This window comes from Centruroides sculpturatus, unplaced genomic scaffold, assembly GCF_000671375.1.
Source record: "Centruroides sculpturatus isolate CEXI.00-Female unplaced genomic scaffold, Cexi_2.0 scaffold425, whole genome shotgun sequence".
Taxonomy (NCBI): domain Eukaryota; kingdom Metazoa; phylum Arthropoda; class Arachnida; order Scorpiones; family Buthidae; genus Centruroides; species Centruroides sculpturatus.
This window is the reverse complement of record NW_019384549.1, coordinates 161,424-184,453: the sequence shown is the minus strand read 5'-3', so window position 1 is coordinate 184,453 and position 23,030 is coordinate 161,424. Positions and strand designations below refer to the sequence as shown.

The 23,030-nt window shown below is 31.9% G+C and overlaps 1 protein-coding gene across 1 annotated transcript in view; it reads left to right on the top strand.

Moving 5' to 3' along the window:
* Window positions 1–23,030, top strand: part of LOC111623629 (fibrillin-2-like) — a gene marked incomplete at its 3' end in the record, with an annotated part of 45,879 nt that overhangs the window by 5,765 nt on the left and 17,084 nt on the right. The window contains exons 2-5 of the mRNA XM_023366287.1: window positions 11,225–11,277; window positions 16,343–16,553; window positions 17,853–17,954; window positions 21,057–21,173. Coding sequence (XP_023222055.1) covers window positions 11,225–11,277; window positions 16,343–16,553; window positions 17,853–17,954; window positions 21,057–21,173 — 483 coding nt within the window. The remainder of the gene's footprint in view (window positions 1–11,224; window positions 11,278–16,342; window positions 16,554–17,852; window positions 17,955–21,056; window positions 21,174–23,030) is intronic.

Below are 23,030 nucleotides of genomic sequence, written 5' to 3'. Positions count from 1 at the left end.
TGGGGTTTCTGGTATGTGAATTTATTAATTAAACTCTGCGAGAGGTTAATGATGTATACGGCGTAAAGATGAGTTCAGCAATCTTTTGATAAATTTCAGACATCCACAAAGACTTAATGATAATTAATGTAGAAATTTTATACGGATTCGTAACAATGGGGTGGGTTAAAGAAACGTTCTGTTTCATTAAAATGCCGTTAAGAAAATCTTGTTACAGCAGAAGATTGATAGAAAGAAACTAATTATAGAAGTCTCTTCACTGAATTTTAAGTGGTATTTTATAATATAGAGATCTTGGATGGTCACGAAATCCTGTTGAAAAGTCCTTTTTTGATAATTTTTAAATAATTTCGCCATCGCTCCTTGCTCTTGCAGCTGTTATCATGTAAAGAAAGCATCCATCTAAATTAAAATTTTAACCACTTTTACAGTTTCTAAACATGATTAAACGTGATTCATCGTTTACAAAAGACGTTTTATAAAGGAATTATATTAAGGTTCCTATTGTGGCTTGTGAACTGTAACTTATAATATACTCTTCCCCTGCTCAAAATAATGATGCATATAAAAATACGAGGCCCTAAGATATAACTTAATAAAACGTTCCCCTTCACCACACATGTGAAAATGTGAAGCCATAAGCTATAAAATATGTAGGCCCTTCCCTTCATTAGATAATAATACACGTAGAAATACGAGACTCTAAGCTACAGAAAACTCATAAGGCGAGGCCCTAAGCTGTAGTTTGTTCAGCTTATATGCAAATCCGGTTTCTATTAAGGTTCATTTATACGCCAAGGAATTAACTGTAACATTACGTTTGCGAACTTTCCACTCCTGAGAATACCTCTACTCGATTATTACATCACTTAATCTAGATATTATATGATTCTTACACCGTTTACAATGCGACACTCGAGATTACAATTGTATAATTCCATCAGTAGTGGAAGTAATCACTATAAGTATCACCTTCAACAGCGATTTCGCACGGTATATAAATCTTTCGAGAGATCCAATTGGGACAGACATAATTACAAGCCTTAGCATCAATCGAGAATTTGTTAGTGAAGAAGACAATATTCGATTATGGTTATAATCAACGTTGTTACGCATTACAGTCACGTACGGTTCGCTTACAAATGTACCATCCTGAAAACTGGATAGCACCTAGTGATTTTCATAGCGGTACATAAGCCTATTTCCAGTTAAATGCTTCGGGGTGGAATTATCAAAATGACTAACCTGACTGAAAAGCTACAATTACTCAATAATGTAGTCGACTATTTTGACATTTTCTTATCTTAGGAGAAAGTTAGTGATGAGAGAGAGACAGAGAGAGTGAGAGAGACAGAGAATCACCATTGTCTCGACTTTCCTTCATACCTTCCAACGTAAACTTCCTGCAACCCTCTCTATATTATTGCTATCTGGTTAAATTGTGATGTTATCGTGGTCATTGAACCTATTCTCTTCTGTGATGCCTATGTTTTCGAATCACCCAAGCGAATTCCATTTAACAATTACTTTCTTCATTCACATGTGAGAAGTGTTGTTTGAACTCGAAACCCTCGCTTAAAAATCCCCCCTTTTACTGAGTTTGTTTCCTCTTCCTCGTGAATTTCGACTCGTTGAATTTACTCCATTTTCACATTCCTTTCTTCTTGTTACGATGAGACACGAAAAACTCGTATTTTTATACCATACACTCAGCGAGGTGCCAGAGTTATTCAACCCTCTTCGTGTAAAAGGGATTCGAGCGAACTTCTAAACGACAACTAGCGTAACAATGACTATCCGATTCGACTCCCCTGTGGTTCTACAAAAGCATATTAACACGGATCATTACCCCATTTTGTTAATGCCAAACTGCTCTAGAAATTGAAACTGATGTAGAAGATCTACCATTTAGAGGGCATAGACTATCACGTGTCCGGTTTATGGTTTGATGTTTACGATAGAAAGAAATACGCCTTTCGAATTTTAAACAGCTGATCTCTCGAAATTTATATATATATATATGTGCCACACTGTCACAATAACAAGAGAAAATGATACCGCATCCACCCATAAAAGTACAATACCATTATATTAACAAAGGGATCAAAAGCACGTTTGGAATCCGGATCCTCAGCACAGTAAATCTAATTTTAGTATTTTAACTGTCCGCTTAAGCTCTAGAGATGCCATTTTAATCCTCCTTCCAGTAAAAAAAAACTTACTTATTTGTCAGCAAATTCGTTAATACAATGGATTTAAAAGGGGAAGAAAAAAAATGCGCCATGTCATTTTAGAATGATGTTAATGCTGAAGCAGCGGATGACGCATCTCGCCCACACCGAATCGAGTTACAACTATAGAAACAAAGGATCCAAATCGTGATATAATCCCGGATCTTCGATACATAAGTCCTTTCACGAATGACGTAGTTGATTACTATTAGCTGACGTCTACGAATTCAATAAAGCGATGCGCTTAAATCTGTTGGAAGTATCGTTTTTTTTTGGTATCTTCGTGATATTATGAAATAATAATTACTTTATTCACACCTGACTTTTTTGACGTTCCGATGTGGACAAGTCACGAATTTTTTGGTGGCCAGAGTTTAGAGGCAGAGAGGGAAGTCTCGACTTCAAGGTCATAAACATGGACGTGTTGATAAAGGCATTTATATCTAGTTAATAATTGTCTGATCTCCGACATAAATGATTCTTGTTTACAAGGACACCGACCATGGTGAATAGTAGGCGATACTACCTACAAGTGTCCTTCTGTAACTCCGTTAGGAAACGGTTTCCTTGTTACTATTCTGGTATCGGTGATCGGAAATTATCAAAAATCATTCAGTCTTTCGATCCTCACCCTCGTTTAATCTATTCGACACGGATCAAAGTACAACCATCCACTAATTACTTTATCTGACCAGAAGTTAAAGCCACCAGGAATTATTTTAGGTAATTCTGTGACGAGTGGGGAGAAAAATAAACGACGGGCGCAGTGTCACGTCGTCATCAAACACTCGCTCCCCACTTCCAGCAATCGTGGAATACGAACGAATTCCCCTAAAAAAAACTACTCGAATGGCCCCAAGGTTGTTTATAAATCCGTGTAGAGAGTCCTAGATTCCGAAAATATTTGGATTTTTACAAGTCCTAGATTCATATGATTATTACACAGCAACTCCGCGACATTCTGCTCCTCTTTTTTTAGTTAAAGAATTTTCGCCCGTTTAATGCTCGTAAATGAAGGTTTAAACGTATTAAAATTCAATATTTTAATCGTTTTTTTTCCTCATCTTTATTCGGTTTTAATCGGGTGTAATCATTAATCATGAGATAACTTTACACGACGTATCTTGTTTCTGATGGATTTAAAATAGGGATTAAATATTCCGAATGCGTAAATTATACGTAAATCTTAAGCATGAACATAAAAAAAACGAATTTATAAAAGAAAGATTGCACAGCATCTTAGAAAACCTGAAACTTCCTTACATTCTGGAAAGAACTTGAAGGACAATGAGTAAAAAAGAAGACCTTGAACACCTGGATACATCCAGTTTTCTTCTACAGATTTCCTAGATCTATAAAAAAAAAATTAAGGGATTAAATGTATATATATATATAAATCGAAAATTAGTGCAGCGTGTCCTTGATCTGAGGTGTATACAATCGACTTTTAACACTTTTATGACTTATAAGTAGTTTATTGTTTAGTTCCTGTCTACTCAAGTTATTTGTCTCAGGTTGAACGGCATTCTTTCATCGTAAAAATGTATATATATATAAATTTACATTACAATTTAATGACGCAAGAGAAATTCTTAAGCTTATTAAGTAATAAATACCACATTAACACTTGCGCTCTCCGCCTTATAAAAGATTTTGCAAGAAGGATTTAATCAATTCCCGAAAATTCTGGAGGTGTGTGCCTTATACAATAGATTTTTTATTGAATTTTAAGCTTCAGTTAAGAATTATAGTTATTCCGAGATGATTTGTGGCTTTCGAGCGTAGCAATTAAAGCGAGCGTGAGGAGTAAAAACTCGAATTATTTAAGGCGCACCCCCGATTTTAAATTCGTACGTGTAGGTCTAAACGGCTGTCTTAAATATTTGTTTATTATACGTAATAAGAGTGGCATCGAGTTATTTTTTTAAAGGAATTTTAATTTGTTTTTCTCGAAGAAATCTTCGTCTTATCGAGGTCAGGTTAAGAAAGTGAAGAAGCAGACATTTCCTATTGTTAACAAAACTGGATTGAAAGGGTTAATCCTTTAAAACAGCCTCTTGCACTGAATTCAATTTATGACCTGATTAGAAGGCAAAACAATAAGAGTTTTTCCTAGAATTATTTTACAGTTTTACCGCTAAATATCCGAAATTTCCTTATGCCAAGACGGAAATTACAACGGAGAAGAGCGAATTTGCATAAATATCAAACGTTTCGTACGCTTCCGTGCTCCACCCCTTTACATGCAAGGCTAGGTGTATCCTTTAAAGATTTAAAATACAAATAAATAACAAGTGTTCTTTATGTATTAGAAAGCATGCAAAGGGTGAAAACCGGAGCGCGGTGAAAGTAGTTTCAGGTCATCACATTATTGAGCAGTCAAGGCGTTATTTCCTCCTTTCTACCTATACAAAACTGCAATGCTTCATTAGTTTCGACGTAATGCACAGGTTTACTGATAAACCACACGATTTACATATTATATAACGTTTCCCTTATCGAACCGCAGCCCTTCTAAATCGGTTTTGTACCTTCCTGAGCTTTCTGAATGCCTCGGTGTTGCTCTTCTAGAATGCATTGTAGGTTATTCGATTAGATAATTTTAGGCATTTATAAAACAGGTGTTGTTTCTCCGTGTGATCTACTTAGCATTTTGTATTTTACATAATCATAGAGTTGAGGATAATGTTACTGTTGTGTAAAGTTGGATTAAAGGGGTCAATATCAAGTGATGTATCAATTATGAGCTAAGTGCTGTTGCTGTTTAGCATATAAAGGTTACTTTTCTGGCTTAAAAATGTGTATATTTATACACGTTAACGATTGTTTACGTCTAAATCAACTAAGAATTAAAGCCAAACCGTCGGTTGTAATTTCTAGATTAATTAAATTGTAGTTTCTTTTTTTTTTTTGTCATGTAAATTTCGCCAAGTTCTATTGGACGGCGGCCATTTTTTCTTTGAATTTTAATGCGAAAAAAGCGGAAAAAATAGATTTACAGTTGAAGGAGACGATCATTTTCAAATCCTTTCTTATTTTGAAAGGGTTACAGAGATCAGGGACAGATATTCAGGGTCATAAGACGGAGAAGGAATCAAGCATGACCGTCACTGAAGATATACGAAGCCTACGAGAAAACTGACATGTTAGTCAGCTAATGTTGAAAGTTGTGGCACCAGTTGGGTTATTGGCCTCGAAACAGGTCCAACGTGTACGTTGTTTGTTGGCCCCACGCATGAGAAGTCGGCCTGACTGGAGGGCATAGAATTGACCCTGACGAACTCCGAATGGTTTTTGTAGTAAAGGACCCTACCTACAGTACGGACCTGTTAATTTTTTCTCCTTTTTACACAATGGAGAGAATGCCTTTTGCAAATGCTCATTTTGATTGAGAGTGCATTCATCTATCTTCTTTCTTTTGTTCCCCCATTTTATATATGATAATTTTCGCTTTTTAAATGCTTTATTTAACCAAAACATTCCAGCAAAAACCTTTTCCACTCTTCCATCTGTTAATCAACTAAAAATATAACTCGTAATGTATTCTTTAAAGCGTGAATCTTCTAGTTTCCGAGCACCGAAAATTCTTTAGTTATGCAACAACGCTTCGTCATTAAAATAACGAAATTAAAAGGTATTTTCTTGAATTTCCATCCAAGTCATCCTTTAGAACGTGACGTTACGCATCCGAAACGAATCGATTTAACGCGTAACGTGGCATAGAACCTTCTCAATTCGCCTAAAGACCGAGCGACACTTCGGCACCGGAATGGCAGTGAACTTAACATAACGCCGGCGTTATAAGCGGGTTTGTCTTCCCCGCTTTTTAATTTACGAGTCTGTTTGCATATCGGAGAAACGATATAACGAAGTTTTTACCTAACACAAACAGAAACGATAACGATCTGACGAGGTGAATGTGTCCGGCTTGGCGTAATGAGTCGAAATGACGATCTGCATTATGATGGTTGCATGTTGAATTACAATAATGATTGGTATTGTGAAGGATAAACGATAACCGGTACTTGAATAAATTACGAAAAAAAAAAAAAAAAAGTGAACTTCCGACAGACGAGTTAGCTTCACTATCACCCAAAATATCAGGCCCTATCTGCTATTCGATCTATAAAACTTTAAACTCTCTACTCTCCCCCTCCTCATCCCCGACGAAAACTAGAAAGACCGGGATGACGAAATTCAGTTAAAGAGGTCAAGGTCCATTTAACCGGAGTAGACGACCAAATCACGTATATAAATACACATATATATATATATATAAAGTCACTTTCCTTAGTTATTTAATTATCGGGATAATCCAGGAAAGGTTACATTTTTCATACGTGCCCACGTGATACCAGTAGTAGTCACACATCAGTCGCTCTTCGAGTCAGTTCCTAGTTAATTAATGCCAAGTTTTCTCCCCCTCCATTTAAAAACTATGATCATTGATGAAGAACAAATTGGAGGTATTAAAACAATACTAGTTCCTCCTGTTCAAATATATATATATATATATATATGGTGTAGGATTTATTGGATTCCTTCTTAGAACTGGTTTATGTGGGAGTGTATCTAATAAGGTTTACTTACAACGTGTTGCAGGGATTATGTTTTTGATAAATGGGGGTTTATCGAGGGGGCAGGAATAACTTTTTTTCTATCTTTAAGTCCATTTTAATTAACACGTATGTATGTAAGTCTTATACGGTCTTCTTATTCGGTACCCTAAAACTGATGCCAGGTGTAACTTTATGTGGATATTTTTACTAATAAAACTAATCTATAACCAATTAAAAATGTAGAAATCATTCGATTTTTATGTTAAATTAAAGGATGGACCAAAAATTGATTAACCGATCCGAAATGAATCTCGGTAAACCGACTTTTGAGCCACCCTGTAGATTAATAACTAGTCTATCTGTAACGCATGCATCTGTAGATTATTTTATTAATAAAACTATATAAAACTTAATTAAATTCGATCAATTGCGGGCTAAGCCAGTTGTGTCATCATTGCCTATTTGTCTATTGACTAGTACAGTAGACTCCCCTATAACACTATAGATAATTCCGTGTTGTACGAGTCACTTAGATTTTACAAATACCGTGTGACGGGCTGTGAACGGCTCACGTATTTGTAAAATTTAAGTGACTCGTACAACATGAAATTCATATAACATGGAATTATCTATAGTGTTATAGGGTGGTCTACTTGTATTATTGCCTATTGCCAACTGAAACCTTCATTCGAAGCTAATTTAATTAAATTTAACTTTCGAATGCGTGTTTAAGTTGAAAAATTCTCGCTTATGAATAAATTATAAAATCACGAGCAAGTCGATTTTAATCTTAAAATATGTAAAAAAAAAAAATTATCATGAAAGAGACTAAAAAAAGAATAAATTTTCTATGGGCAGGTGTTGGGAATTTTCTAGTTAAAACATTTAAATTACAGAAAAATGCTTTCTGACGTTATCAAGATAATTAGGCATTGTTTGTGTTGAAATGTTGCATTTCATTGTAAATTTTAAAGCAGTTAAAAAATAAAAAAGAACAAAACCAATTTCTATTTATTTAGTTAAAACATTTAAATTACAGAAAAATGCTTTCTGACGTTATCAAGATAATTAGGCATTGTTTGTGTTGAAATGTTGCATTTCATTGTAAATTTTAAAGCAGTTAAAAAATAAAAAAGAACAAAATTATAAATCATAATTTATAATCTTTAATAAAATGTGCTAAGATTAAACTCGTTTATTTACTTAATTTTAAAAGAATTAACGATTATTTTGAAATATTTTTAAGAAGATAAATCGAACCTCCCATAGCGGCCAAAGTGGCCGTTGTTGAAAGGTGTACTGTAGTGTACTTCTAGACAAACAGTGGCCATTCCTTTTTTGAGGAAAGAGGGGAAAAAATGAATATAAATAACCTCATAACAACGGCCATTTTTATGTCACTGGTCGTTGTTCACAGGTTTTACTTCAATAAACTAGTGATATTATACAAATTTAAGTTTCATTTGTATTTCATATTCTGAGGCCCTAAATTATACTCTTCGTAACGAGAGGCCTTATTTAGCTTCTATATAAATCTTATTCTGTATATAATTCTAAATGTATTACTTGATAAATTAAAGAAATAATCCGGCTAAATCATAAAATTAATTAAAATATTAAAATAGAAAAGCAAGACAAACCTGCAATAGCGGCTAACCTTCCAACGACGACCACACACACGAACGTCTTTAAACAAAATTGCATACAAAATAACGTCTAAGGAACTTTTCACCTCCGAACAACGGCCATTTTTTTATGTTCCAGTCTGTGGCCGTCGTTCGCAGGTTCGACTGTATTAAGTTTCTATCCAGAAATGTGCCAATTATTTACAATTTATCAAGTAAAAAACACCGATATAAAGAAGTAACTCGACGTTACACCTTTATTTTTATATAAATAAATCGCTTTTTTTCACGGTTAGTCACTTGAATTATCGAAGTTAATCACCCCTAAGACAATTTCGTCGAAGATAAATGTGCTTACGACAGAATGGTTTATTCTAATAGCGTTTTTCTCCCCCTCTCTCTCCTTTCGAAATGGCTTCACATCCTGTAGATACGAATTCGTACCTTCGACAGATCGAATCAATGAAATTTAGATAAAGATTTTGGTTAATGTCCTTCATGTAATTTCGATATTGCTTAATTTTCTTGGCTGTTAATCAGTCCAGTTCATACACTTAAAACAGCCTTTAGGCAATATTAATGTTTCGTGCATAACTTCCATCCCCCTTTATGCATATTCAGTTACAAAATGCTTCATTGTTCTGTAAGAAAATTGTTTTTAACACGAAAAAATAGCGTTTTTTTACCACCATTTTCTACTTAGTCTAATTATTATTATCGATAAGGATTCTTTGCGTTTGTAAATTTTCGGGGTCCTTTTGATCCTGAAAGGAACCGCGGATGGCTTTTTTCCTCTTCTTCATCTTGCATCTCTCACGCGGTCTCACGCCAAAGATTAATTAATTTGAAGGTTTTAAGCGCTAGTTATCATGTCAGAAAAGTGTATAAAAGAAATGTTTAGGGTCGCAATTATGTCTAGATTAATTATTTATTTAAAAAAATCTAAGTTCTTATCTTATTTAAGTAAGTAAATCGTATTTATTCTGATGTTCCCCATTATCTCTTAAGAAAATTCTCCTCAGAAGCCATCCGAATTCACCGAAGGATTTCATTGTTTTCAGAGAATATTTATCAATTTTTTCCACATTTTTCTACGAAAAACTATTCAAATATTCTTTTTATACGTTCCTAAATTTAAAATTAATTTATTTTCTTTTTTATTCTTACATAATTTTAGTTTATTGGCATCGAGTAAAGTCCTTCTGGCATCGAGTAAAGCAAGTTCTTTCGGGCTTATTTAAAAAAAATCTACTGACGTTTTAAGTTAAATTAGATAAATATAGGCTATATATTTAATTAAATTCATTAAAATTATATTATTAAATTAAATAAAACGTTAAAACTATTAAATATTGACATCAAACAGTGTGGGCGCCTCGGAACAAACACGAAACCAAAGTAAAGTTTAACGTATTCCCTTTCTCAAAATAATTTAATTAATTTACATTTTTTTAGTATTTTTAGAAAGAAAATCGTCTAAATTTACTTACAAAATAAAAGATTTGTACAGAAAAACACAAAATTTAATAATATTAAATCGAATAAACAGAGTAGACGAGACGTGTATATAATCCTAGATTACGTGCAAATTTACGAATTTAGCAAACTAATTATTGATTTTAATCGTTAATTAACTAAATATATAGTTAATAAACATAATATTTTATGTATAAAATTAAAAATAATTCCACATTTTTAAACAATAGTTTTAAAAATATAAATTCGAAATTACTAAATGCATGCATGACGCGTCAATGGTACAACATGGCGCCTGCTAGAAGATCTGGTTTGTTTGTTCTAAAATGTTTTAGAAATTTTCCGTTTGAATAGAAGAATTAATAAAGAAATAAATGTTTTATTAGCATTAAAATAGCAGGAAAATTATCTTTATAATCAGATCAATATCGTTCCTTTGTTTAAGGCTATAAATAACAGCATATACGAGTTACTTATCAGTTTAACTCTATAAAAAAAGATTTTGTAAGGATATAATATTATATTTTAAACATAAAAACATGTTAAAAATATATATAATTTGTTAAGTATTGAATTATTTTATATATACAAACAAACCTCTGAACGACGGACACTGACGGGAACATTTATAAACTGGTCGTTGTTAGAAGGTTGGCCGTTATTGGAGGTTCTACTATATATATATCTTACTTAAATTTTTATGTTAAGTGAAGCGAGAAAGGCCCCTTACATATGATAAATAAATAAAGACTAATTTAATACCTGTATAACTAGGAGAGAAGTCTAAATTTATTCCTAGTTATAAAGTAATACATTTAAACATAATAAAATTTGTGATTTTAAATACTTAAAACAGTTAATATAATTTTTAAGTACTGTAGAAGACATGCCAAAGTACTGTATACATCTTCTGTAGCCTATTAAGAAAGAACATGCCAAACTGTACAGTACAGTACCTTGGTATGTGTATAGCTTAGTAAAAAAGACATACCAACCTATACACTTGGTATCTGACTATAAAAGGCATGCCAAGCTGTACCTTGCATGTCTACAGCCTAGTGAAAAAAAGGCATGCCAAGTTGTACTTTTGTATGCCTTTTATAGCAGGTTACTTGAAAAAAAAAGTCTTCTTGCCACGTCTCTATAATAAAATTAGCCCGAAATTTTGGGAATAATCTATTCTGGAGAATAAAAACGAAGAGTATTATTATAGATTTAAGCATATTTACCATAAAAATAGAAAAATAAATAACACAGTAAATATAAATTTAACGATAATATTAACGTTTATAGGCATAAGCGTGAAAAAATGATGGTTTATATATTTTTACAGCGCTGACTGAATGGGTGCTAGGTGTAGCAGTTTGGATATTTTCTATAGTCCTGGTAAGTATTTCTTTTTTTAAAAAAAAAAAAATGTATTTATGCACTACTAGTTCAACCTAGATTATTTTTATAGCGATTTCTTTAAACCTTAAAACCGGACACAAGCCGTATTTTTCATCTTTATTACTTCTGAGAAGTCGAAAGAATTAAGTCAAAGGCAAAAAAGAAAACAAAAAAACAAAAAAGATCCAAAAAACCAAGAAAAAAATCCGCCATCTTCTAACGTTATTGCCCACACAGGGCAATTCGGACATTAACCAATAGAACGTCTCGTTACAATCACGTGTTAGACCGTTCATCATTCTTCTTTATACTTTTACATTCGTTAATGGAGATAATACATTCGGTGTCATTCACACTTTTATCAGATAAATTTCTTCTTCTTTTTTTTTCTTAAATAATTTATTTATTTTTTAATTTGGTCTTTGAATAACTCGACGAGAAGATTAATGAATCGTTATCAGTCGCCATTTCGGAAATTGAATGGTTGACAACATCCGATTGGTCGATCGATTTAAATTTTTAACCAATTAACCAATAAACTTAAAGAGATTAATGTGATTAGAATTAAGGGCCTTTATAGTGTTTAGATGAATTATAATGATATATTAATACAATTATACTTAATTAACGTTTAATTACGTAATATTTTCCTTATCGATCGTCACGATACGAAACGTGATTATCGTGTTTTGACGCTAGTCACATAGAGTGTAGGTGAAAGTGACGTTACTTTCCTCCAACCCAAACTGACCTACTTGGCAGGAACCAAAGTAGGCCGACCATGAAACATTTCTGACATCACAAAAGGTGGAGTAGCTCTGTCATATGCCATTCTATCCCATGAATAGGGGCCTTTTGTAAGCCTTTAAAGTCTCTTAATTAGCGACAGTAGAACCGAGAAAGAACTGCGGCTGTTAATTCGCTTTGGTTCTATTGTTTTATATATAAATGAAGATAAATTTTTTATTTAAATTCTCGATCGGTTTGTTGACATTTCAATCCTCTTTCCGTGAAGTAAATCATTCAGAAATTTACAAAGAAAACCGACTCGGATGTGGTGAGAAGAAGGCGTTACGTGAAATTCCCGATGCCATTAAATCGATGTTGGTGGCAAAACACGATTTTTGACTTGATGACAGTTACGCAAACACGTTTCGTTCTCCCTTCATCCACCTTTTTTTCTTTTTTCTTTATAAATTTAATGTTTTTAAACGTTTATTTACTTTAATTTGTCACTGTAAGATACTCTAGCTGCGATTGGTTGTTCGGTTACAGATTAGATATCTACGTCCGTACAACAACCAATTACATTGCTTTAATCTGTTGCTGAGGTTCTAGTTTCGAACGCTGATTGGTTAGAGTACTTAAATTTTCGCCAATTAAATTAATGTGTAAAGTCTCAATATAACAATATCCTTTGTGTAATCAGGGCCTTCGAGAGAGGGGTAATCGAGAATTTTTCGTGGTTCCTACCCCTAAAAATTAATGTTATTTTACTAATAAAACATAAAATCTTTAAGATTTCTTTTTATTAATCAAGAAACATTCCAAAAAAAACGACAAAACACAGGCCTCATACAGCCTCTGGTATATAATGAATGCACTTTTCATTGCTTTTAACTAAAAAATATACGATAAATTTCATTAGCAATTTTTAATAAAACATTACGTTTCTTTTTAAACTATAAACAACCTTAAATAATTTAATTGACAACGCTTTAAAAGTCTAGGAATGTAAATTTATCACGAAATCTTATATTTGAAGCGAAACAAATTAATTATTTAATAAATTTAATTAATTTTCCAACCGAAAATATGTTCGACGAAGCCATAATTTAGTATTTATTTATGAAATTTAAGTAACTAAATCGATTTCTAAAGTATACTTACCCAACATTATTGATGGGTATTAAGGCCTATTGAATGGAAATTTTTTAAATTATTATAATTTAAACTTAACCACGACGAACTAAAAATTATTATTTTAATATCAAATCGAATTAACCTAATGACTATAAGTCACGACATGCGTTTTAAATGGGAAAAGCATTTCAATAATCTCAGGCTCAGGGTTGGACTTATAGACTTGTTGTGGCCCTAAGCTATAAAATGTAACAGGCCCTTACCCTCCATCAAATAGTAGAACGTGTAAAAACGTGAGAAACTAAGCTATAAAATATATAACAGGCCTTCCTTTCCAACAAATAACTTAATAATAGATAAAAAAGTCAGGCCCTAAGCTGCAACTTGTTTAGCTTTGGTCCTAGTCCTGTTCAAACCTGATTATAGTTGTATATACGAATAGGAACAAGTTATAGTCAAACCTCGATATAGCGCCACCCTCATAAAATGCCAGTAAATAAGAACATATCTTCCTCTTTAATATTAAATAAAGAATGGTTTTAGTCCCTGTGAATTACTATTTTCCCTCGTAAAAGGCATTGTTATCACCAAATCACCCCCCCACACTTCAAACTTGTCGATTGGTTTAGCGCCACATTCGATTTAGTGTCAATTATGGAGGCCAACAAGTGGTGGCACTATATCGAGGTTCGACTGTATTTTAAATTAAAGTAATTATTTAACCATAAAACAACGAATTTTAACTGCTTTAATTAACTTTTTTTTAAATGAGTGGATTACTGTATTTAATTACTTTAAAAATTAAAAATTCCAAATTATTTAATTGATCTTGTGTCAAATTGGAACGTAAAAAATGCCGAAATAAATAGAAAAAATTCACAGGAATCAACACATATTCAATTTATATCGTAATATATTTTTATCGTGTTCTTCCTGCATGCGATATGACCTTGGTTATGCATGAACACCATTCACTCTGCTTCTTTTCATTACAAAACATATCGGAAAACTCGATTCCATCTAACCTTTATTTCAATTACCTATATGACTTTGACATTTAAATGTCAAAGCCATTCACTTAAATTTACTTTAAATAAAAGTATTTTCCTGTTAGGCCAAACCGGAAAATCACTTTTCCTTTCTTAAATGATAACGTGTGTATAAATATAAAGTCAAAACCTCCGACCAACGTCCACCGTCGGTGGACGTTGTTCGGAGGTTGTTGTTATGCATACATTCAACGTTCGAGGAAAAAAGAAATGGCTGCTGTTTAGAGGTGGTCGTTCTTATAGGCTCGACTGTATAATAATAATTCGAAAATAAATCCCTTTTAGATGGAATTTAGATGAAAATAGAAGTTAATGGCCGCTTTATAGGAATTCAAACCTAATTTTTAATATGTTCTGCTCCATTTAAAAGGATATTCTTCATATTCTTCCTCAGATCTAATTTTCTTTTTGAAAATATCGAAATTAAACAATACCCTTACAAAGAATTCAGACCACGGAGGGAGGGAATTAGCTAAAGTAACAAGTAAGCTTATATTTATCGCCCGAAGTATGAATACATAAATTTTAAAGCCTCTATTAAAATTATCTTAATGACGTCGTTACCTTAAAACGATAAACATATGGAGATTTATGTCCATAGTTTATAATTGTTATACATGTCAATGCAATAGGACATTAAACTTGACATTTAACAAATACAAGTAACTTAATTGCTGATCAATAAAAATAACTTTGTAACTATAAAAATAAATATTAAATACAGTTTTCTCTTTACGTAATTTCTTTACTCTTCAAGGAGTTTTTGAATTATTTTTCGCTCCGAAGCACGGCATGGTTCAAAGATATCGACGATAACTTATTTGTGATACGGAATGTTTAAGATTTAATTTTTAAATGAATTATTTAGTACATCGGAGAAATTAAACTAATTATACCGTCTGTTGTTTTAAAACTAAAGACGTGTCATTGACTTATTTCGTGATGCATCTTGTTATTCCAATCATTACAGAAAAATGCGGAAATCTTTTCTATGCCGGCTCCTCACTTCTTGTAAGGATTTACTGACTTTTCCTTTCATTCGATATCTTAAATGCCATGGGGCATTACAGCTGATGAATTTTGAAACAGACAAAAATTCGACGGAATTTTACCAATCGACAAAAGGGTTTTTAATCGATGATTTATTTTAAAGTTTTAATTTTATTTGCGAAAACTGTGTATTAATTTATATATTATTAAGAGAAATATTAAATTAAGTAATAATAATTTATTGCTAAATGTTTAAAAAAAATCAAGGAAGTCAAAACGTTTCTTAAATTGAGGTTGCCAGATTGTTTTAAAGATTAATTCCGCACTGTAAACAGTTGTCGCGTGTGATTAGAGAAAATTATAAATTATTAAATCTACAAAAAACTAAAATTTACCATACTTTTTAATAAATTAATACTTACAGTTATAAAACATTTAATTGAAAGATTTAATATGTTTATTAGAATAATTTTAAAATTTGAAATTCAAATTTTAAATTATATAATCGTATAGTGTTGCCAGATTATTTTAAAGAAGTTTTACCACCGCTGGAAATTAATTTCCACCTATAATTAGTCGGCAGCACTTCAAAAAATAGATATAATTTTAATTTTTACAATGAATAAAAACAAATTAATCTTTTCACAAATGAATAACAGTATGTAAGAATTATAGACTTAACGAAATTTCCATTTGGTAAAAGAGAACAAAGAAATCCAGAAAAGAAAAAAAAATTTTAAGAAAAGATGAAAAATAACAATCTTTGGAAATGTTTCTCTTCTTCATTCCCGTTCTAGTCGTCCTTGAATATACACCTCAAGGTTATTAAACGGCCGCCCACACTTTCTCCACTGAATGCGAACCGTTTCGCTAATTCCAAAAACCGTTTTTTATCATCGTTTTACCGGACGTTTGGTCATTATTTCCGAATGGTCGGTCCTTCGCTAGACTAATTAAGCACCTGTGCCACTACGCTAACATAAAATCCTACTTAAGTGCTTAGCCAGAAACTTTAAACTATTTTACAGCATTTTATACTTCCAAGAAAAATCAGTTCGGCATTTAAGAATCCGAAGAGAAATAAGCTTAGTTTAAGCCCTGTGAGGCTTCAATATAGATTTTACATGAAGGCCCTAATATGTATATTGCTTTCATTTCAGGTATCCTCTCAATACAGTCCAAGTTTTCCAAGCCCTTATCTCAGGAGGGAAATATTCATACTTAATTTAGAAGATGGATATTTCGGATGTCAAGTAAACGAATCCACCGATGTTCTACAATTATTCGAGTTATCGAAATTATGTGATAATGTACCTCATTGTTTTCACGGTTCGGACGAAGTTGCGAGCGAACTAAAATGTACAGACAAGAGTAAGTATTCTATCAAATGAAAGCATTCATCTTTAAATTAGGGTATAATGGGCGGGGTGCTACTGACTTTTTTTTTTAATACCGTAAAGTAAGTTAAAATGAGATGATGTAGTCAGATTTATTTACAAAATTGGGTCATCAGTGGGGCTCTTCTGGGAGATTTTATCGTTCTTTTTGTATTTTCTCAGAATTGCCGGTTATCAAAAAACTATAAGAACGCATTGATGACTCTTAAAAAAAAATAAAAAAATGTAGAGTTTGGAATGAATAAGAGTGTGGACTGTATTCTCATCCTTGAAACTTGTCCCTTTGATCAAGATAAAACTGAAATAATGCCGGTTTATACGTCAATCTCCTTTAAATGGCTTATCTTCGATTCAAATTTCAAAACAATCTACTGTAGTCTATCTGTATCGATTTTTTTTTAGTCTTTTAAAGGTTAAAATCTTTTAAATTACACTTATTTCTTTGAAATATTTTAAGTTAAATCTTATTCTCTGAAACTTCTAGCTAAGAATCAATAATTTCTTGAAGCTTCCAGCAAAGAACCAATACATTCCTTGGAGCTTTTAGCAAGAATTATAACATCAATTGCTATTCTTTCTTAGAATTATTTATAAAGAAAAATTCTTTGTAAAATTTTAATGCACAGGAATCTTCACTATTCGTATGTTATTAATAAGCGAAAAGTAGGCACAATTAACCATGCAATGATTTCTTTTTGTTTAGAGTTATTTATAGGTTTTTTATTTTAAGAATTTATAATGCCATTAGTAAATATAATATGAATTTACAGTATATTTACGTGGTAAATCACAAATCTGTAAACACATGTTTATGATTTATGTTATTGCTTAGATTCATATGTTTTGATTATTCATCTGGTATTACTGTTTTTATCTGAAAAAGCCCAGAAGTCAAGGCTGTATGTCAGAAACTTGAAATAATGTAAATTTTGGCAAGATATTATAGAGTTTATCATCTAAACCGGTTCTGCAAATTTGCAAATTATTTATTCAATTTTTTTAACCTGATAGGAAAATGACGAATCATGAATTTTATGTCAGAAAATATCAAAAGTAATGGCGTAAATTATAAGTTTAGGCGTATAATTCCGAAGATACTCGAAGTAGATCGAATTGTATTACCTTTTTTAGTTGATGAATTTGATGTTTTACGAGAATATCAATGTGTATTTTAATGTACAATAATGTGTTTATTAATGTACTGTATTTCAGATTTGTGTACAATACGATAATTTACTAAATTTTCTATAAAATATTCAATACTGTATTTCAGATTTCTGCCATCCGAAGATGCCAAGGTGCATCAATGGTGTATGTTTAGAAAATTTATGTTACTGCAACGATGGCTTTGGTGGAAAAGGATGCGAAATGCCAGGTAAGTGACGTACGACAATAATTTAAAAACAGCGCCCGTTCACACACTATTGCTCATCTGTACTTCGATGCGATTCCATTCTTGGCAACCTTGAACTTAAAGCAGGCATCCAAGGCCGACGTGTTTCGCTCAGTATACCTGAGGGAATTGCTTCTATGCCCTTGCCAGGAATTTTTTTTGCGTGTGTGTTGTGTATACTCCTCTGTTGTCTCCTATCCCTTGACCTTGCGAACTTATGAAAAACTACCGGAATATTGGCTAGTACATCACATCCTTCTTCAAAGAAAGCTAAACATTACCTTCTGGGTGTTATTATAGTGTTCATTGGCACTTGTTTTGATACTTTGGCCATTCACTCTACTATTACTGGTCACGATTGGTTAAAAATATCTAATAAAAAAATGTTTTAAAACTTAGATTCTAGAGCTGTCATAAAAATGAATATAAACCCTATAATACGTACTTTATCAGTACAAATTTTCAGATAAAGATACACATATAAATTAAATGAATAAACTACATAAGGAATGATAATTTAATTGTTATAAACGGACCTATTTTATAATTGTTTTTAAGATAATTATCAAAAATATTAAAGTATGTAGGCTATAAAATTAAGCTGTTTTAAGTAAGGTCGTGAATGTAAATTATTTTAATGATTATAAAGGCGTTAAAACTATTCGAAGACCTATATTTTTACATAGATAACAAGACAATTTACCAATCTTTCCACGACTTAAAGGAATATCTAAACATTTTAATATTTAAATTTGAATTTAAAACCTGCCGTTTTTAAATCGATGTACTTAATTTTAATTTATAAAATAAATAAGCTATAATTATTAGTAATCACGAGAGGAAATTCAGTAATTAGCTAGTAGAACGGACGTGATAGTAATAAAATGTTTAAGTTAGTAACTGCAGGCAGGAACATATATTATAGAGGAAATCGCAGTGGGAGACCCAGACACTGAGGACCCACGAGCACCAAACACCCCAGGCCAGTACGTTGAAATAAAAAAAAAAAAATATATATATATAAATTAATATCTTAGCAACACGAAAGAGTAGTTTAAAATTTGTATACATGAATTATTACAGTTTTAAAATAGGATTATAAGTGCGTATACGCGCGTCGTAAATTCATTGGATCGATAATTATATTCTCTTGGACTGTTGTTGAGGGTTGATTGTCCGACCTTGAAGTTATGCCCTCTTCTGAAAATGCATAAAACCGGACTTAAGTTTAAAGTTCAGGAATGAATTTTTTTCGCTCTTAATGCCTATTTATAAAAAGGATTCGTTAACAATTTGCCAAGTAATGCTTGTTTAACATGCAACATAATAGAATAGCGTCCTATTTATACAGGTAGAAAACAGATTTTACCGGAAAACCGGGTAAAAAAAAAAAAAGGCAGTTGACTAGTTATAGACTAACTACCGGCTCCCCTACGACGGATATATTTTAAATTAAATAAAGGATAAAAATATAGGAATAAACTTTCTATAAATGTTCTTAATAAGAAGAACCAGTTAAAAGAAAATTCCAAAACGCCTATGATCTCAAGGCAATCTTTTTAAAAAAGATTTTTTTAAAGAGGTTCGAGTTCATAGAGTGGGTGTTTAACCTATTTAAACATTTGCCAAAATGTTCCTGCTTCTAACTTGACCCACCTTCGTTGGTCAGGCTGTTTAAATAGGACAAATCTTTATTGCTTGTTTAACTGGTTTCGTATCTCTTTAAAAATGATTTTATATTATGACTCATTCGTATCAATCCATTGTTGATAAATGAGAAAATTCTAGACAATTTGAATAAATTCGTGAGCCAAATGTTAAATAATTTTATACACGTTTAAAGCTTATAAAAAAAATATATTTTTAAGCGATAAGAAAGTAGTAGCTTAACGCCCGAACCGATCGGGTAATTAGTTAAACTTAAATGGTGTTTTTACGTAATTTTATATGAAATTTTGTACTATTTATAAACTTATGAAATTATATTATGTAAGATAAAAAAGGAAATTACGGTACGAAGTAGTGATATTAATTTTGCAAAAAGGTATTATTATTTTTTATTGCCTTATTAAAAACGAAGAAAACTTCAATAGTTTGTTTGTTTATCCGTTTATTCTCTGTAAACAGTAGCGATGACTGAAACAAATTACTTAGGTTCAAAGGAACGTAGATACTTCTTAAATGTCGTGGGTTCGTGCCTGACCAACGAGCTAGATTCTATTCGGGGTCTTCTTCGCGTGATTAACACCAAAATAGGGGTCAGTTTCCCGTAGAAAATCTTATCGGGAGGCCCCCAGCACCTAAATAGGGGTCAGTTTCCCATAGAAAGTCCTCCCTGAAGGCCCCTTCCTGGTTATCGTCCTTATGTTACGATGTCTTACCCATCAATCCCGTCTAAATTCCTTTAAAAATTCTAAATCATTACCTGAGCTTTTCAGCGATCGTAAAAGGCCCTTTTCGAGGCCCTAGTATGTTAAAAAAAACGTTGTATAAAACTTTTTAAATAAAAAAAAAATTATTAATACATACAAAACGTAACCGAATGAAGTGTTTGTAGGCCCTTTGATAGGGTCTACTTAACATAACCTTTAGAAATTTCGCCATATTTTGAGAATTTTGACACGCTTTAATTAAAACAAATCGACTTTTGTTACTTAAATGGTAGAAAATTATATTCCTATGGTATTTAATAGGGAGAGGGGCCTAACAGAATACGGTACCAGGGCCCTATATAATATATTGTCAAACCTCCGAAACCACTGAGGAGAAATACAAAAATGGCCGCTGTTTGGCATGCATTAAAGAAAAAACTTCCCGAAAAATGGCCGCTATTTAGAGGTNAACCACTGAGGAGAAATACAAAAATGGCCGCTGTTTGGCATGCATTAAAGAAAAAACTTCCCGAAAAATGGCCGCTATTTAGAGGTGGTCGTTGTTAGCAGGTGGCCGCTATTGGAGGTGCGACCTGTATTTAATTTTACGACACTTTGTGCGCTATTTCTTTAATTTCCTTTTGTAAAATATAATTTAACAAATGATTAATACATTAAAATTAATATTTAAAAAATAATAATTTTCTTATAGATGAAAATGAATGTAAATATAGACCTTGTGATGTTTTTGGGCATTGTACAAACACAATGGGAAGTTTTTATTGTTCTTGTTTTCCCGGATACGAAGGTGATGGATTTGAATGCCACGGTAAGTAAATTTATTACTATTATTAATAATTATAAGCAATAATATAGTAAAAATATATTTTCAATTAACGAATATTATTAGTTTTTGCGTTTCTCGATAAAATAATTATTATGTTTAAACGAATTCTATTGGCTGTTCATCCGTGAGCAGACGATTTTTGAATTTTGAATTTAGGGATTTTTTTTCAGTTTTTAAAAGCGAGGGGAAATTTCTGAAACTTATGTAATATTAAATTTATAACAAAATTTTATAAATTTATTTACTGTGTTATTTAGCTATTTAATAAAACATACATAGATATTTTTTCGATTGTAATAAATAAATTCCTGAAATAATGAATGAACTAAATAAATTCTGAGCAGACGATTTTTGAATTTCGAATTTAGAGATATTTCCCTTTTTAGAAGCCAGGGAAACATCCCTTAAATTAAAATATATATTGATTAATTTCTCAAAACTTATAAAATATTAAATTTATAATAAAATTTCATAAACTTATTTATCATTTAGTCATTTTAATAAAACATATTTACAATTTTTTTTTCAGTTTAATATAAGTCTTTTAATAATAAACGATAAGAATATTAAAATATAATTGTATTAGATTAGGATTAAATTTATATTTATTATTTAAACTTTAAATATGCGATTTAAAAATAGTTTAATCCGTAAAATTTAGGGAAATTACCCTAAAATTTAATTTTTTTAAAATACGTAATTGGTCTAGAAAATGTTAAAATTTCTCTTGTTTAACGAGACAGAAACTGTCCCTAATAACCACTGCTGGAAAACAGGATAGATCAAGGTCGTATTTATTAGTGAAACGGAAATCAAAGTCTCTATTAATTATAACACAGAAGAGAGAACATGGAACGGAAACATATTTGCAACGGACCGTCGCCATTTTTGTTTTGTTAGGGGGAAAAAAAGTATACAGGTGGAAGGCGAGAGAAAAATAACGGTCAATTGCCACCTACTAAGTCAGAAATGTGGAAAATAGAATCCGGTTTGACGACCAATAATGATAATAATAAGCTGTTTTCTTGGAAAAGAAAAGTTTTGCGACGAAAATTACCATTTGATTAACATAATTTTACATTTCCTTTTATTATGTCAGTTCAATAGAAGGGAATCATCTCCTGTTTGAAGTTTATTCATACATATGATCTATATCAATCACTTATCTGTGAAGATTTATTGATGTCTTTCACCTGGAAATCAATTTTAGAATGGAAATTTGATTAAAATAACTTGTATACAATTCCCTAGCTGAATAAGCACATTGATGTTGTATAGTAGAGGTCAATCTTCTTTGTCTTTGATTTTTCCCATCTTTAATTTGTCTTCTCTACTCACTATCCAGGATGCCCTCTCTCTTCCATTCCCTCTCCATCTCAGCTTCATTCTCCCTATCACTTCCAACTTCCCAATCCTCTTTTCATCATAGTGATCACTTCTCTCCACATGTCTAAACTGACTTAGTTTACTTTCCTGCATCTTCTTATATACAGGACCCACCTTGACTGTTATGTCCTTTGTCACATCATACATCCCTCTTGGCATTCTCGTCTGTCTTTCCTGGGCTCTTGTAATTGCCCACATCTCAGCAGGGCTTGCCACAGTTTTTATAATCTTCCTTTCATTTTGCAGCTTGTTTTCTTAACGCACGGCACTCCACTCATCCACTGTGAACTCTATGCTGGATTTCTTCATTCATTCCTCCATCCAGGTTAAGGATAATACAAGTTCATATTAATTTTAAAAATATAACAACAGATTGGTAGCCATAATCTTGAGATTTATATGAATTTTTATACTTCTTAACAATCATCAATAATTACAAAATAGCTTATTTTT